This window comes from Silene latifolia, chromosome Y (assembly GCF_048544455.1).
Source record: "Silene latifolia isolate original U9 population chromosome Y, ASM4854445v1, whole genome shotgun sequence".
NCBI classification, from domain to species: Eukaryota; Viridiplantae; Streptophyta; class Magnoliopsida; order Caryophyllales; family Caryophyllaceae; genus Silene; species Silene latifolia.
In genome coordinates, this window is record NC_133538.1 from 339,513,480 (window position 1) to 339,530,530 (window position 17,051).

The 17,051-nt window shown below is 39.7% G+C and overlaps 1 protein-coding gene and 2 long non-coding RNA genes across 3 annotated transcripts; all 3 read left to right on the forward strand.

Moving 5' to 3' along the window:
- The first annotated feature begins 479 nt into the window (after positions 1 to 479).
- Positions 480 to 1,398, forward strand: LOC141633467 (uncharacterized). Its single transcript, XR_012538234.1, has 2 exons — positions 480 to 766; positions 1,186 to 1,398. It is a non-coding gene; the product is annotated as an uncharacterized LOC141633467 (long non-coding RNA).
- A 13,175-nt stretch (positions 1,399 to 14,573) lies between these two features.
- LOC141633469 (uncharacterized) lies at positions 14,574 to 15,570 on the forward strand. Its single transcript, XR_012538235.1, has 2 exons — positions 14,574 to 14,938; positions 15,358 to 15,570. It is a non-coding gene; the product is annotated as an uncharacterized LOC141633469 (long non-coding RNA).
- Positions 15,571 to 15,706: 136 nt separating this feature from the next.
- Positions 15,707 to 16,800, forward strand: LOC141631485 (uncharacterized). The gene is made up of 2 exons (XM_074444150.1): positions 15,707 to 16,112; positions 16,493 to 16,800. The coding sequence occupies exons 1-2, from the start codon at positions 15,707 to 15,709 to the stop codon at positions 16,798 to 16,800; spliced, it is 714 nt and encodes a 237-aa protein (XP_074300251.1).
- Positions 16,801 to 17,051: the final 251 nt, after the last annotated feature.

The window sequence follows — 17,051 nt, forward strand, 5'->3', positions numbered from 1 at the left end:
GACATTATCAAGTGGCCCAAAAAGACGGACAATCCCAACTCAAAGAAATAAACAACAAGATGGTGTGAATTTCACATGGACATAGGACATACCACAGAAGAATGCTTGGGTCTACGCAGAAAAGTGGCTTACCTGTTAAAGAAAGGCTACTTGAAGGATTTAATGCCATCAAAGAACAGAGAAGACAGCGGATCAAGGAAGGATCAGGAAAGACCACAACGTGATCTGCCCCTAGCACCACCAATCTACGAAGTCAATTTCATCAATGGAGGATCTGAGATTTGTGGCCTAACTAGCTCTGTAATACCCCGTATTCGTTTATAATATAGATATAAAGTAATTAGTAAATCGTTATTAGAACGACTGTTTGATGAATTATTATTATTCCATGTATGACATTATATATAATATAATACTACTAATAATAATAGAAAAAGTAATTTTAAAAATAATATAATATAGTATAGGAAACATAGGTAGGAAAGTTGTGAGCCCACATATATAAACAAAACCAAAACCCTTCCCGTAATCACTCATTCAACCAAAAACAAAAAGAATAAAAACAAGAGATAGGGAGATAGACAGCAAGGACGTGTAAGAGCCAAGTAATTTTGACGAGTACGTCGTCTTTAACCAGCCAGCTCCGTGAACTTTGCCTTTCTATTTGACTTGTTCATCTCCGCAACATCATCGTCATATACATACAGGATCCGACATTATAGAAGATTACTATTAATTTGGCTTGGGCGCTCGGATTTCCTAAAAGGTAGGGATCCCCTACTCAATTTCGTGTTAAATTGATATGTTGTTGTTATTGACACGGGAAAGAGATAGTAAGCAATATTGGCCTTTGAGCTCCGTGAATAATATAAGAGTAATTGCCACTAAGTTGGTCCGTATATGCCATTAAGTTGGTCCGTGTATGCCATTAAATTGGTCCGAGTATGCCATTAAGTTAGTCTGTGTATGCCATTAATTTGGTCCGTGATTGCCATTAAGTTGGTCTGTGATTGCCGTTAATCGGTCCGTGAGGTAATGCCGTTAATTAACGGTCTGTGATTCTAATGCTTCTACACGGTTTAAGTTTATTGAATGTGTTTTTCTTACTATTCTATTTATCCCTACTCAACCGTTGGGTTGACCGTGTATTCGTGAACACCTGTGATGAACCATAATGGGGAGCAGATTTGACAGGTACTAAAGATTAGCTGACTTGGGAGCTTATGGGAATGCGTGAGGACTTGGCCTGTTTACCTAGAAGTCTAGACCACATAGATTATTTTAATCACTTTATTTATTTCCGCTGCGAGTTGTATTTTAATTTATATTAAGTTTTAGTTGATTAATTTGTAATAAACATGTAATCGCTAAAGTTTTATTTAAAGTACTTTGGTTTGTTATACTTTGTTATTCACTACCTCGGGAAACCGAGATGGTAACAGTCCTATTTATTTGGGAATGTCTAGCTAAAGGCTCCTAAATAAATGGGGGTGTTACAAAGTGGTATCAGAGCGAACGATCCTCAGGCCTAAACCAATGAACAATAATGAACATAGCTTGTGTCTAATAAAATGAACCCCGGGATAGAAACTGCTAGGAGCCCCATCTTAGGATTGGGATGAGTAGGGCCTCTCACTCCAAACCATTGACCCTCTCAGTTTCGAACGGGAACCCTGAGAGAAAATTTGAGAGTATGGAGTAGATAAAAGGAAGTATATCCGATTTAGGGAGATGTTTGTATGCTTGATATGAATTGTACTAACTCTGTTGCAGGATAAGAGTAAGTTAAGTATAAAGATTGATTGATGGCTTGGCCATATGGTGTTTATAATAAGAATTGGTATTGTGCAAATAAATATATGTTGAATTGATTGTGAGCATGAAAGCGGTTGTAAATTAATATTGTTCGATGATTGGATGTTGTGTGATAGTAGTATCATGTCTAGTGATATGCGGCTATGTGAATCCCGAAACCATGCTATTTATAATATTATGAAATGATTTAACATGTGATATGAATGCTTTAGAGGAGATGCTAGTCGTGTGTGAAGTATGATGACCACGTTGCACTAAATACAAGTATAGGAGAGTATTAATGAAGCTTATGACCTAGTAAAAAGGAACCTAGGGCTGAACCTTATTTTGTCAGATTTTTACCCCTATTTGATTTAGTTACCGTTTGACCTCTTTTATTGTCTAAGGTTTAAATTTTTATGAGTGTTAACCCAGTGAGTTAGCTTTCCAATGTCATTGGTCACATGTTTAAAAGTTTTACGGTTCGGGAGAAATAATTATTTTAATGGACAGTGGTCGGAATATTCCCGTGCAGTTAATTTTTCGACAAACGATTTTATAAAATTTCTCATTTAATTTGAACTTAAGCATTTTGTTGAATTCCAACTCCATTGTTTAAAACATTCCAATATGTTTTCAAATTGATAAGCCACGTATCAAAATAATATTTTGACAATTAATGGTGATTTTTACAAGTTGACTCAAGTTTTTGAAAAATTGCTGATCGATTTCTGTTTGGACCAACTGGATTGTAAAAATCTTTATAAAATGGTTGTTCGAGATTTAGACTTGATTATTTTTCTCATGTTTCGAAAACTCTTTATATTTTCTATAAAGTATAAAAACTCAATGTAGAACGTAACAGTTATTTAATGGTAATTTTTGAAAGTTACAGGTTGACTTTGATTTCTGAAAACGCGAGTTTTACCAAAAGTTCAATATAAATGCTTTATAAATTTTTAACCTATGATAGTTGAGGGGTAGGAGTGATGATAGGAGAACCTAAGGAGGGGTAATAAAGGATACAGTTGACCACACCTTATTTTTGTAAGTATAGAATATTTAAAAATGTTAAGCCATCTTTTCTCGGGTAGAAACTTATGTTGTCTTGTTTTACTTTTATAGAACCATGCCTCCAAAGAGATCTACACCTACACCCTCCACCATGTCCCAAGAGGAGATTGACCGTTTGATATCTATGAATGAGGCTTTGATTGCGGCATTAAAGGCTAAAGGGTCAGTTCATGATTCAGCAACGATGAGTGCTGATATCGCAAGGCACAACCCGACGAAGTATGACAGATTAAGTGAACCATCCTTACTTGTAGATTGGCATAGGGAGTTTGACAACCTTTTTGAGTTGCTAGGATGTCCTGCGGAGTTGCAAGTAGATCAAGCGGCTTACTATTTGAGGGGAAAAGCTGGTTTGTGGTGGAACCGTAGTAAGGAGGTCATAAGGGAATCTTGGAGGGAGAGTGATAAATCTTTTATCACTTGGAAGGGTTTCAAGGAGACTATGAGGGCTGTATTTGTACCAGAACATATTAGGAGTAAGATGAGAGCTGAATTTGATTCTTTTAAGATGACTGATGAGATGACGGTGGAAAGCTATCACAATAGATTTATGGAATTGGCAGAATATGTGTCTGATTTGAACTTCAGTGAGGAGATACTAACGTTAAGGTTTGAGAAGGGGTTAACAACAACTATTAAGAAGAGGCTTGCAGCTAGTCAGCCAGGTAGCATGGATGATGTTTATCAACGAGCTGGGCATGTAGAGAGGATTGTTGATATGTTAAAGGAGGAAAATAAGGAGAAGGGAGAGAAAAGAAAGAGTGAGACTGCTAGCGAGGGGCAGAGGAGTAGTAAGAAGCAAACCAATAATCAATCTAAACATTATTCGGCGGGGGGAATTAACCTTAGTGGTGGTGAGCGATCCAATGATAATCGGAGTCAGAGTGTGAGTCAGCGAGTGTATCATTGTACCAAATGTGGCAATAACCACCCGGGCAGGAGTTGTGAGAGGTATTTAGTGACATGTTTTGGGTGTGGGAAGAGAGGTCACCGAGCGTATGAGTGTAGAAACATACAGAGGAAAGGCGATGAAGGGGGTAACCAAGGGCAGTATCGAACCCCAACACCAAGTATTATGAGCAACAGGAATCAAGGGCAATGGAGTAACCAGATGAGCTACATCAATAATCAAGGTAATGGAGGTAACCAGAACAATGGTGGGAAGTCAGTTAGAGAAGCTAGTACGGTGCAGCGGAATGAGAAGAATAATTAGATATTAGATAGATTGGGATGATTAATATTTTAAGTGGTCATTTAAGATAATCGTAACATTTAAATAAATTATTTATTAGAAAACTTCGGGACAAAGTTTCTTTTTAGGTGTAGAATGTGATACTGATGAATTTTTGAGTTAATCTTCGCTTATGAGTGCTTGTATACGATTTAATTGAATGCGCTTTTTTATAATAAATAACTGAATAATGTTAGTTGATTAAATATGAATATCATTTGTGATGAGCCTATGGTTGACGGTTGAGTCAGTTTTGAGTTGCGTGCGCGACCTTCGGGGACAAAGTTCCTTTTTAGGAGGGTAGAATGTAATACCGTACATTTTTGAGACCTTTAATGTATTGTTAGCATGAAATTTTTATTTGTGTATTGAACTTCGGGGACGAAGTTCCTTTTAAGGGGGGAAGATTGTAATACTCCGTTGTTTTAGCAGGATTCTCCCTGAAGGGATCAGGCCTAATTATTGTGAAAAAAGGCTATCTAGTTCTGTAAATTAGGGATAAAATTATAGAAGAATTATAGATGGAGATTAAATATAGATAGTGTTATTGTATTCCTTTGATAAGCCGATTACAAATCTTGTATGTAAGTATGAGTATTCAGTAGAGAATAATGAGAAAAAAAAACCTATATCCTTTACAAATGTTTAATAGTGCTATTTATACTCTTCAAAAATTACCGTTGGATGCCACCCAACGTTCTTCTTGACCGTTTTCAGTTGTTAGCTAGAAAATAGGGCACATTTCCTATTTATCCGCTTGACCTAGTCTTCTTCAACAAACTTTGGCTTATATTCCTTTGCACGATCTGGTACGTGGAAATATACTATTCTTAGAGTTGGACTTGGTCTACCGTGATGATAGGGCATGTGTATAACTGTCTTGCTTGCTTGCTGAATAGCCGTCTTGCTGGAGAGTTCCATCAAGCTATCTTAATATCATTATCAGGCTTTTCTTCCTGGACCTTAACAGCTTATTTATCCTCTGGTGTTCTTCTCCTGTAAAATAATAACTATACTTGCCCGGACTCTGGTTTCCCCAATCGGCCTAATAAGGCCAGGCTAGGTTACAATCAGACCAGGCTAAATTGGTCCTAACAATTGCCCCTTGACATTTTACCCGTGCTGGATCAGGCCAGGGGTGAGATGTCAATTTACCGGGCTAAACAAATAAAAAGAATCAGATTTATTCAAGGACTCTTAGACTTCTAGTGACCGTTAAACACTGCAACGGCTAACAGTATGATGTCATGCTGACAGTTTTGCGTTTTCTAGGATTTTTGCACCGTTGCACCCCCTCTATAAATACGGTATTTGTGATGAGTTTGTTTTTCACCAAATTTCTTCCACTTTCCTTGCTAAATCTTCTCTAAAATTCTCCCCTATTTTCCAGGAACTCTAGTTTGCTGATTTATAATTTCTCATTAAATAAAATTCATCACGAAAACCAAAACAACAAAGGATATGGGAGCCAAAAAGCGTCCTGCTTCCCAGAAAGCTGCTGCTGAGCCTAAACCCAAAGATATCCATGAGGAGGAGGTGGTTGAAATTGATCCTCCTGCTCGTGCTATAGCTTTTAAATATCAGGATTCCATTTTTTCTGCTCTTCAATCTCTGGATCCTTATTTCCCTGAAGAAAACTTATTGAAAACGAACTATGATAGGGTTTTAAGGGAGAAAAAATTAATTCCTGATTCGACTGAGGTTTGGATTCCTGAGTCTTGTCCAGTCAGAGCTAATTGGATGTCACCTGGTTGGTTCTGTATTTATGAATGGGCATTCAAGGTAGGTTGTAAGTTACCTTTTACTTCTTTAATGATCGATACTATTCGTGCTATGGAAGTATCACCTTTTCAAATCATTCCAATGGTTTGGAAACTTATCCACTCTATTGAAAATTTATGTGCCAAGCATAAAGTTGTAATTACTATTAATGATATAAAGGCAGTATATCATATGAAAAATCCTTCTACTGGTCGTTTTAATTTGAGAATTAAGTCAAAAATGTCTCCATTAATTACTAACCTGGACTCTAGAGATGATAAAAGCTGGGCGAAGACTTTCCTGTTTATCCGGACTGAGAGTCTGGGGTCAGGCTTTGATTATTTGAGATATCCTCCTTTGGAGAGTGGTAGGTTTCCTGTACTCTTAATTTGCAATTTATATTAAACGAAATTAGGATATTTAAGTTTCACTTGTGCATTTTTTACTAATATTTGTAGCTCCTGATTGGAACTTCGACCCTCTTGACGAGGACCCTGTTTCAAGGATAGAGGCTTTCCTTTCTACTCCTGAGGAAGAGAGGGCTTGGCCTGCTAGTCTGGGCAGGGATTTATTGCCCGGTATATGAAGACCAGGCTGAGTGTGGTCAAAGTACCCAAAGGCAAGCCTAGCTCCACTTTGCTCTTTCTGTACGTCTTCTATATGTCTTTATGTCAATTGTTGTCTTCTTATCGCTTCTCTTCGATATTTATGTATATTCTTTATATATTCAGATTCGGGTCTTACTGCTAGATTGGCCAGCTTTACTGCAAAAGATTTAAAGGCAGGGTGGCTAGAATTCTTTGAATAGATCCAAGAGCCAGGAGGCTATTGGGAGTGACAAGACGCTTGACATTTTGGTTTCTGATGTCCAGCCTTCCCAGGATCCACCCAGGCTAGTATCACCGGAGGTTGTTTAGGTTTCCAAAAGGAGGAGGGAAGATGTTATTCCTGAAGAGGAAGGGAGAGAGAAAGAGCCTATTCAAGCTCAACCAATCAGGAGTGTCAGGCAAGTGTCTGCTAGGATGGACGATATGGATGCTGCCCGGGCACAGATAAATGAATTTTCTGCTAGTATGAGCGGCCAACTTTTATCTGCTAATACCCTTGAGTCTTCTACTAAGGTGGTTTCTATCATGTCTTCTCTTGTGACAAAGGCTACTGAACTTGCTTCTCAAGCTAAGGAGGTTAGTTGTAAAGGGATATTTTAATTGTTATGTGTTCTTTGTGTTGCTTTATATTTGGCTGATTGACTATCTTTTGTTTCTTGTAGGGATTGGATGCCGGGTTGGCTACTGCTTGTCAGCTCAGGGATGCCCAGGCTAGGGTTTCTAGCTTGGAAGAGAAATTAGATAAAGTTAATCGTGAGCTACACACATCCAGAGGTAATGAGGTAGTACTTCAATCTCAGCTGGGGACAGCTAGAGAGGCATCCAGGACTACTTTGGTTTGTGAGGTGGCTGCAAAAAACGCTGAGAAGGTTGTCAGGCAAGAGTTGGAGGCTGTAAGGGAAGAGCTGAAGACTGTCAAGGAAGAGATGGCTGCCAAGAAGCAGGCAATGCAGGATCAGGTGGGGAAAAATGAAGAGCTTGGTGCTCAAAAGGAGCTAGCGGAGGCGCGGCTTGCTGATGCTGCTCAGTATTTCTTTGGGAAAGGACGAGTTGATGCTATGAGGGATCCGGAATCTGACCGGGCTAATTGGGATCCGGATCGGGATGAGACGACTCGGACACTCGGTCCTGATTTGGCCAATATGGGTCAAGAAGAAAAAGTGGATTCTCCTCCTTCGAAGGAAAAATTTGGTGATCAGGAAATGGTGGATGGTTGTGAGTCGGTTACTGGCTCGAAACCTGCTTAGATTTATGTTTTTCCTTTTCGTTTTGGCCCATCTAGGGGGGATGTTCCTGGAATGAATATTTATTAGGTATATTTTGGCCCATCTAGGAGGGATGTTCCTGGAATGGATAATTATTAGGTATGTGGTAAGGCCGGCTATTTTGGATGAATAAATATTTTGTCTTTGTTGGTTTCTTTTTGTGTTTTGATAAGGTACATTTGTAGTGTTGGATGTGTACTGGATCTGGCCATTTATTCGACTGGATCGGGCCAGCTTTTGTGCTGGATCTGGCCAGTTCATTGTGTTATGGGTGGGGTTATTGCCTGTCTGGAGGGCTTATGTCCCCTGCCTGTCTGGAGGGCTTATGACCCATCTATGTTATACAAGCCAGGAAAAGGTTTTCTAGATTTGTATATTAAATTGAGCTCAATATTTTAAGGCTGTTTTTCAAATCGAAAGTTGGGTATCAGTTGGATATCAGTGGGGTGGCCCCCAATCTTTAAGATTTGTTTTATGTAAAGTGCAGTATGTAAAACAAATATTGAAGATTCTACTTGGTAAAAGGAAATATGAGAATATTGACAAGTACTTGGGCACATAATGGAAGAAATTATATAAAGCATTTATTCATATAATGGCAAGTACCATACATTTAGTTTCATATCAGGTCAAGCAAGAAATGTTAAGATGAAAATTATACCTGGGCTGAGAGGTATATTTTATATGTGAAATAGTTTTAAGTGTGCAATATTCCAAGCTCTTGGGATCATTTCGCCGTCCAGGGTTTGTAATCTATAAGCTCCCTGTCCGACTATTGAGTCAATTAGGTAGGGACCTTCCCAGGTTGGGGCCAATTTTCCAGCATTCTTCTCTTTTGTGTTGAAAGACTTTTCTGAGGACAAGGTCTCCTACCCTGAATACTCTAGCTTTAACGGTCTTGTTGTAGCTTTTTGCAACTCTTTGTTGATATGCTGCCAATCTAATGCTGGCTGCATCCCTTAGCTCTTCCGTTAAGTCCAGGTTGTCCTCCATTAGAGGTATATTGCTGTCAGGCTGCATCTGGCTGATGGAATGTCGACCTCAGCTGGGATTACTGCTTCACATCCATAGACCAAGGAGTAGGGGTTTGGCCTGTGGATGTTTTAGGCGTGGTTCTGTCAGCCCAGAGGACAAAGAGGAGCTCTTCAGCCCATCTGCCTTTCCTTCTTTCTAGCTTCTTCTTTATGCAGCTGATTATTACTTTGTTACTGGATTCTGCCTGGCCGTTAGCTTTTGGATATCCTGGCGTGGAGGTTACTAGGTTGATGTTCCATTGAGCACAGAAGGCTGCTGTTCTTTTTCCCTAGAATTGCGTGCCATTGTCGCATACTATTTCAGAGGGGATGCCATATCTACATATGATGTCGTGTTTGATAAATGCTATGACATCCTTTTCTTTGACTTGCCTGTATGAATCAGCTTCTATCCACTTGGAGAAGTAGTCAGTCATTGCTAGCATGAAAACTTCTTGTCCGGGTGCTTGAGGTAGTTTCCCTACTATATCCATGCCCCACTTCATAAATGGCCAGGGTGCGGATATGGAATGTAGTTCCTCAGATGGCTGATGGATATATGGTCCATGAATCTGGCAAGCTTCGCATTTAGAACTGAATTCTAGGCAATCGGCCCTCAAGGTGGGCCAATAATAACCTGTTCTGAGTACCTTGCTTGCCAGGCTCCTTCCGCCTTTATGACTTCCACAGTATCCTTCATGGATTTCTGATAATATCTGTTCAGTTTCTTGTGGTTCCAGGCATCTGAGGTATGGCCCTGCCTGCGATTTCTTAAAAAGCACGTTGTTAATAATAGTATATGAAGCAGCTTTTATTTTTAGTGCCCTGGCATCTTGTTTATTTAGGGGAAGGATTCCCTGTTGTAGCCAATCGTAGTAAGGTTTTTTCCAAGAATTGGTAACATATATTGGGAAACTTTCATCTTGCTTATTTATTGCAGGTTCTAATAAATGTACGATGGGTATTTTGTCAAAGTCAAGGGGACTGAAGTTGGATCCTAGGCCAGCTAAGGCATTGGCCAGGGTATTCAAGTCCCTGGGAATTTGGTCAATATTAAAATTGCGGAATTTTGATTTTAAATTTTGGACAACTTCCAAATAAAGCATCATTTTTGAGTCTTTTGCAGTATATATTACATTTGCTTGATTTGAAATAAGAAGGGAATCAGTACGTACCTTTAGGTTTTGTACACCAAGGTCAATACATACCTTTAATCCAGCTATTAGGGTTTCATATTCTGCCTCATTGTTGGTAGCTTCAAATGCACAGCTTATAGGTTGTACTATCTTATCCCCCTGTGTCGATTTTAGTACTACCCCCAGGCCTGTGCCCCTCATGTTGGCTGCACCATCGACAAATAGGGTCCATTCTAGGTATGTTTGGTCGTTGGTCAGTCTATTTACTTCTTTTATTAGGTCGGGTTCTAGGGCTGGACTAAAATCAGCCACAAAATCTGCTAGTGCTTGTGACTTAATTGCTGTCCTTGGTGCAAATGTTATGTTGTATGTGCTTAGCTGGACTGACCATTTGCACATTTGTCCGGACAATTCTGGTTTCCTAAGTACAGACTTGATAGTAAGATTAGTTCTGACTATTATAGGGTGGCTTTAAAAGTATGGTCTTAATTTTGTGCAACTCATAATTAAAGCTAAAACGTATTTTTCAAGTAGACCATACCTGATCTCTGCATCTAGTAGACTTTTACTTACGTAGTAGACAGGGTGTTGTTGTCCGTCCTCTTCTTTGACCAGGACTCCTGACCGACATTTAGATTTCCGTGGTAGCAATATCTTCGGGGGTTCGTCTTTGATTTGGTTTTGTCGATGGGGAGGAGAGGATAGATTTGTTTTCAGATCTTCAAAGGCAGCCTGATGATCAGGGGTCCATTGAAAGTCCTTGTTTTTCCTTAGCAGATTATAGAATGACTTGCACCTTTCTGATGATCTTGAGATGAATCTGGTCAGGGCTGCTATCCTTCCTGTCAGCTTTTGTATGTCTTTGACTGCCTTTGGTGGTTCTATCTCCAGGATGGCTTTGATCTATTCAGGGCTGGCTTCTATCCCTCTTTTTGTCACCATATAGCCCAAGAATTTGCCTGCTGAGACTCCAAAATGGCACTTTTGTGGATTGAGCTTCATATTGAATTTCTCCAGTATTTGGAAGGCTAATTCCAAGTCTTTGACGTGGTCTTCTGCCTTTTTTGACTTGACTACCATGTCGTCTATGTAGACTTCCATGGTATCTCCTATTTGATCTTTGAACATCATGTTGACCAACATTTGATAGGTTGCACCTGCATTCTTTAATCCAAAGGGCATAGCAGTATAACAGTATAATCCTCTTTCAATGATGAAAGTTGTACTTTCCTGATCTGCAGGGTGCATCTTTATTTGGTTGAATCCACTGGAGGCATCCATGAATTTTAACATCTCGTGGCCTGCAGTGGCATACACCATTGCATCGATGTGTGGCAGGGGAAATGGATCTTTGGGGCAGGCCTTGTTTAGGTCAGTGTAGTCTACACAGACTCTCCATTTGCCGTTTTTCTTTTGGACGACTACTACATTTGCAAGCCAGTCAGGGTAAATTACTTCCCTAATCATTCCCATGTCGAATAGCTTGTCAACTTCTTGGTTGATGATTTCACGCTTCTCTGCAGCAAATTTTCTTCTTTTTTGCTGTACAGGCTTAAAGGATTTGTCAATATTTAACTTATGGGTTATAATATCAGCATCTATTCCAGTCATATCAAAATGTGACCAAGCAAAACAGGACATTTTAGTTTTGAGAAAGGCGACCATTGGGTCCGACCGAGTGGTGCATCGACCCTACAAGTACCTTCCTGTCGGGGAATGGGTCCGAAATGACCTCTCCTATTTCCATCTGTGATTGTGCAATATATTCTTTCCTGACAGGTGAGTTTAATTGCTATGCAAGGGACTTACCTGACTTTGAGGGTTTCAAAGCCTGGGTGTAGCATTCCTGAGCCGTCCTTTGTTCTCCCCTGATGGTGGTTATCCCCCATTCGGTTGGTATTTTCACACATTGATGGTATGTTGATGGGATTGCTTTGACGTTGTGGATCCATGGTCTGCCCAGGATTACGTTATATGAGGATAGGCAATCCATTACCCCGAATCTTTCATATGAAGCCACGCCTTCCACATAGGTTGGCAGGCTAATTTCTCCCACGGTGTTCTTTGTTTCTCCGCTGAACCCAACCAGGACGCTGGATTTGTTGATGATCTTCTCTTCATCTATCTTCATAGCTTTGAGGATGTCAAGCATTACCAAATTGATTGAACTGCCCCCGTCTATCAGGATTCTTGATACCTTAGCTGTGCCAATTTGCATGGTAATTACCAAGCTGTCATGGTGTAGATCTGATATTCCCTGCAAGTCCAAGTCATCAAAAGTAATAGCAGGCAATGACTTAGATCTAAGAGGGGGCTGAAGTCTAGACTCCCTGGATATTCTTTTGGCAGCCGAGCTAGTTAGACCACAGATTTCTGATCCTCCATTTATGAACTTGACTTCATAGATGGGGGGGGAGGAGGAGGAGGATCTCTGCCGTTCCCTGAATCTCTCTTGTTTTGTCCTTCATCTTTGTTCTTTGGCTGCTGGATTAAGTCCTTCAGATAACCTTTCTTTAGGAGGTATGCTATTTGTTTCCTGAGTTGGATGCATTCTTTTGTGGTGTGCCCGATGTCCTGGTGGAAGTCACACCATCTCGTTGGATCTTTCCTGGCGTTGTCGGATTTTTTGGGCCATCTGACCGTGTCCCCAAACTCTCCAGGCGTTTGATTAATCCTGCGGTATTTATAGAGAAGTTATATTCAGGAATAGTTGGTAGGCTAGAAAGGTTACCTTTGTGTTCTTGTGCCATGTTGACTTCAGATCGTTCAGGCCTGGAATAGGGTGATGATCTGGGGTTGCCTCCTTTCTGGTAGGAGCCTTTCCTGTTAGTGTGTCTATAGCCTTACTTTCCTCTGGACGAATTTGTTCTGAAGTTGAGATCTTCCTCCAATCTGACATGTTCTAAGGCGATGGATTGAACAGTGGCAAAGGTTGGGCAGGCTTTTTTGGTTAAGTCTGCATAGATGTCGATGTCAAGCGGCACTCCTTGCTGAAGGCTTCTCTGCTTTGTCTCTTCGTCACACACCGGGAATGGCTACCTTCTATTTGACAAATCTTGCCAGCAATTCTTTGAGAGATTCTTCGGGAAGTTGCTCTACCCCGAACAGTTCTTTGGGTCTCTTGGCCATGTGTCCGCCGCTGCTTGCGAATTGTTGATTGAAGGCATTGACCAATTCTGCAAAATTCTTGATACTTCCATTTGGGAGATTGATGAACCATTGTAATGCTGCTCCGGTCAGGGTTGTACCAAAGCCTTTACACATGCAGACCTGCCTGAGTTCACTGGGTATTGAGGTGGCTAACATCTTTTGTTTGAATATGGGAACGTGATTTTGTGAATCAGAGGTCCCATCATAGGTTCTCATGGATGGGACGGTAAATTTCTTGGGGAGATCAATTTTTGCAATTTCATCTGCAAAGGGTGAGTCGGCGAAGGCATCAACTTCTACTTCACCACGGTCCGGTACTCCGGTATATTTTCTATTTTGTTGTGGAGTTTTTGAATTTCCTGAAGCATAACCATCATTATTGCTGCTTCAGTTTTGTTTGTTTCATCATTGGGGATGATTTGGGTGCCGGATGAGGTATCCTTCTCCGGAGTTCCAAAATTGGAAAAGTCAATATTTTTGATAATGGATGAGAATGGGGTTCCTGGTTCGAATCTGGTCTTAGAGCCTGAAGCCTGATTTTCCAATTTCTTTTTCAGGTTAGACTCAGATTCCTTCAGTCTACTGATTTCAGCTTCTGCTTGGGCTGCCTTTTCTTGAATTGTCTCCAAGTCTTTAATCTTAGCCAAGGCAGCCACCAATTGTTGTTCTGGGGTAAGTTCTACCATTTTTGTATGTGAATATTAAATGAAGAATGAAAAAAGGAAATTTTTTTTTTGATTAATGAACTAGATGCCCCATGGTGGGCGCCAATTGTTTTAGCAGGATTCTCCCTGAAGGGATCATGCCTAATTATTGTGAAAAAAGGGTATCAAGTTCTGTAAATTAGGGATAAAATTATAGAAGAATTATAGATGGAGATTAAATATAGATAGTGTTATTGTATTCCTTTGGTAAGCCGATTACAAATCTTGTATGTAAGTATGAGTATTCAGTAGAGAATAATGAGAAGAAAAACCTATATCCTTTACAAATATTTAATAGTGCTATTTATACTCTTCAAAAATTAACGTTGGATGCCCCCCAACGTTCTTCTTGACCGTTTTCAGTTGTTAGCTAGAAAATAGGGCACATTTCCTATTTATCCGCTTGACCCAGTCTTCTTCAACAAACTTTGGCTTATATTCCTTTGCACGATCTGGTACGTGGAAATATACTATTCTTAGAGTTGGACTTGGTCTTCCGTGATGATAGGGCATGTGTATAACTGTCTCGCTTGCTTGCTGATCAGCCGTCTTGCTGGAGAGTTCCATCAAGCTATCTTAATATCATTATCAGGCTTTTCTTCCTGGACCTTAACAGCTTATTTATCCTCTGGTGTTCTTCTCCTGTAAAATAATAACTATACTTGCCCGGGCTCTGGTTGCCCCAATCAGCCTAATAAGGCCAGCCTAGGTTACAATCAGACCAGGCTAAATTGGTCCTAACACCCGTATTCGCTTATAATATAGATATAAAGTAATTAGTAAATCGTTATTAGAACGACTGTTTGATGAATTATTATTATTCCATGTATGACATTATATATAATATAATACTACTAATAATAATAGAAAAAGTAATTGTAAAAATAATATAATATAGTATAGGAAACATAGGTAGGAAAGTTGTGAGCCCACATATATAAACAAAACCAAAACCCTTCCCGTAATCACTCATTCAACCAAAAACAAAAAGAAGAAAAACAAGAGATAGGGAGATAGACAGCAAGGACGTATAAGAGCCAAGTAATTTTGACGAGTACGCCGTCTTTAACCAGCTAGCTCCGTGAACTTTGCCTTTCTATTTGACTTGTTCATCTCCGCAACATCATCGTCATATACATACAGGATCCGACGTTATAGAGGATTACTATTAATTTGGCTTGGGCGCTCGGATTTGCTAAAAGGTAGGGATCCCCTACTCAAATTCGTGTTTAATTGATATGTTGTTGTTATTGACACGGGAAAGAGATAGTAAGCAATATTGGCCTTTGAGCTCCGTGAATAATATAAGAGTAATTGCCACTAAGTTGGTCCGTATATGCCATTAAGTTGGTCCGTGTATGCCATTAAATTGGTCCGAGTATGCCATTAAGTTGGTCTGTGTATGCTATTAATTTGGTCCGTGATTGCCATTAAGTTGGTATGTGATTGCCGTTAATCGGTCCGTGAGGTAATGCCGTTAATTAACGATTTGTGATTCTAATGCTTCTAGACGGTTTAAGTTTATTGAATGTGTTTTTCTTACTGTTCTATTTATCCCTACTCAACCGTTGGGTTGACCGTGTATTTGTGAACACCTGTGATGAACCATAATGGGGAGCAGATTTGACAGGTACTAAAGATTAGCTGACTTGGGAGCTTATGGGAATGCGTGACGACTTGGCCAGTTTACCTAGAAGTCTAGACCACATAGATTATTTTAATCACTTTATTTTTTTCCGCTGCAAGTTGTATTTTAATTTATATTAAGTTTTAGTTGATTAATTTGTAATAAACATGTAATCGCTAAAGTTTTATTTAAAGTACTTTGGTTTGTTATACTTTGTTATTCACTACCTCGGAAAACCGAGATGGTAACAGTCCTATTTATTTGGGAATGTCTAGCTAAAGGCTCCTAAATAAATAGGGGTGTTACAAGCTCAGCTGCAAAGAAAATAGCTAGGGAGTCCAAAATGAAATCTCCTTTTAAACCTAGAAACTTAACTCAAAATACTTTTGATGATACTGATATGCAGAGACTCTCGGACATCCATCATGATAGCTTGGTCATTACTATGCAAATTGGCACTGTACGTGTCCTAAGAATCCTAGTAGATGGTGGCAGCTCAGTCAATTTAATCATGCTTGATATCTTGAAAGCCATGAAAATCGATGAGAAACAGATCATAAAGAAGCCAAATGTCTTGGTAGGATTCAGTGGTGAAACAAAGAACACTCTAGGAGAGATCTACCTGCCAAGCTACGTCGAAGGAGTCTCATCATACGAAAGATTTGGAGTCCTAGACTGCCACTCATCCTACAATGCAATCTTAGGCAGACCTTGTATCCATAATGTCAGAGCCATTCCCTCAACCTACCGTCAGTGCATCAAAATACAAACAGAATGAGGAATAACAACCATCAAAGGTGAACAAAAATCTGCCTAGGAATGTTACACTGAATCATTAAAACCTTCCACGGCAGGTATGTCTCTCGCTTAGCAAGTACAGTAACCTATCAGGAGCAATTATGTGGGAGAAACCCAAATGGAAACAGATCAATTAGTACTAGACCCTGAATACCCTGACAGGTATGTACTGGTGGGATCTGAAGTCCCTGATAACGTCAGACCAGAACTAGTAAGCTTTCTTAAACATAAGTCTACATGTTTTGCCAGGTCACACTTTGATATAACTGGCATAGATGCTAATATTATTACCTATAAATTCAATATTAACACTTCTTTTAAGCCTGTACAGCAGAAAAGGAGAAAGTTTGCAGAAAAAGGAGAAAGTTTGCCCCTGAACGCAATACAATCATTAACGAAGAGGTGGATAAACTTCTAGACATGGGAATGATTAGGGAAGTAATGTACCCTGAATGGCTGGCCAATGTGGTCGTGGTGCAAAAGAAGAATGGCAAGTGGAGAGTCTGTGTAGACTACACACATCTCAACAAAGCCTGTCCAAAAGACCCATTCCCACTCCCTCACATTGATGCAATGGTAGATGCTACAGCTGGGCACAAGATACTGACATTCATGGATGCCTCAAGTGGATTCAACTAAATCAAAATGCATCTAGCTGATCACGGAAAGGGGCATATATTGCTACACAGCAATGCCTTTTGGCCTGAGAAATACATGTGGGAAATAATCTGTATACTTCCCTTATTATTAAGGATTATAACGAATATAATGATGACGATCACTAGTCATAAAATTAAAATACATAAACAAAATATAGGATTCAGAAATAACCTTCGGTCCTAACAAATACGGCCTAAGAACAATATCAAAGTAGATATTCGCCTATCAGT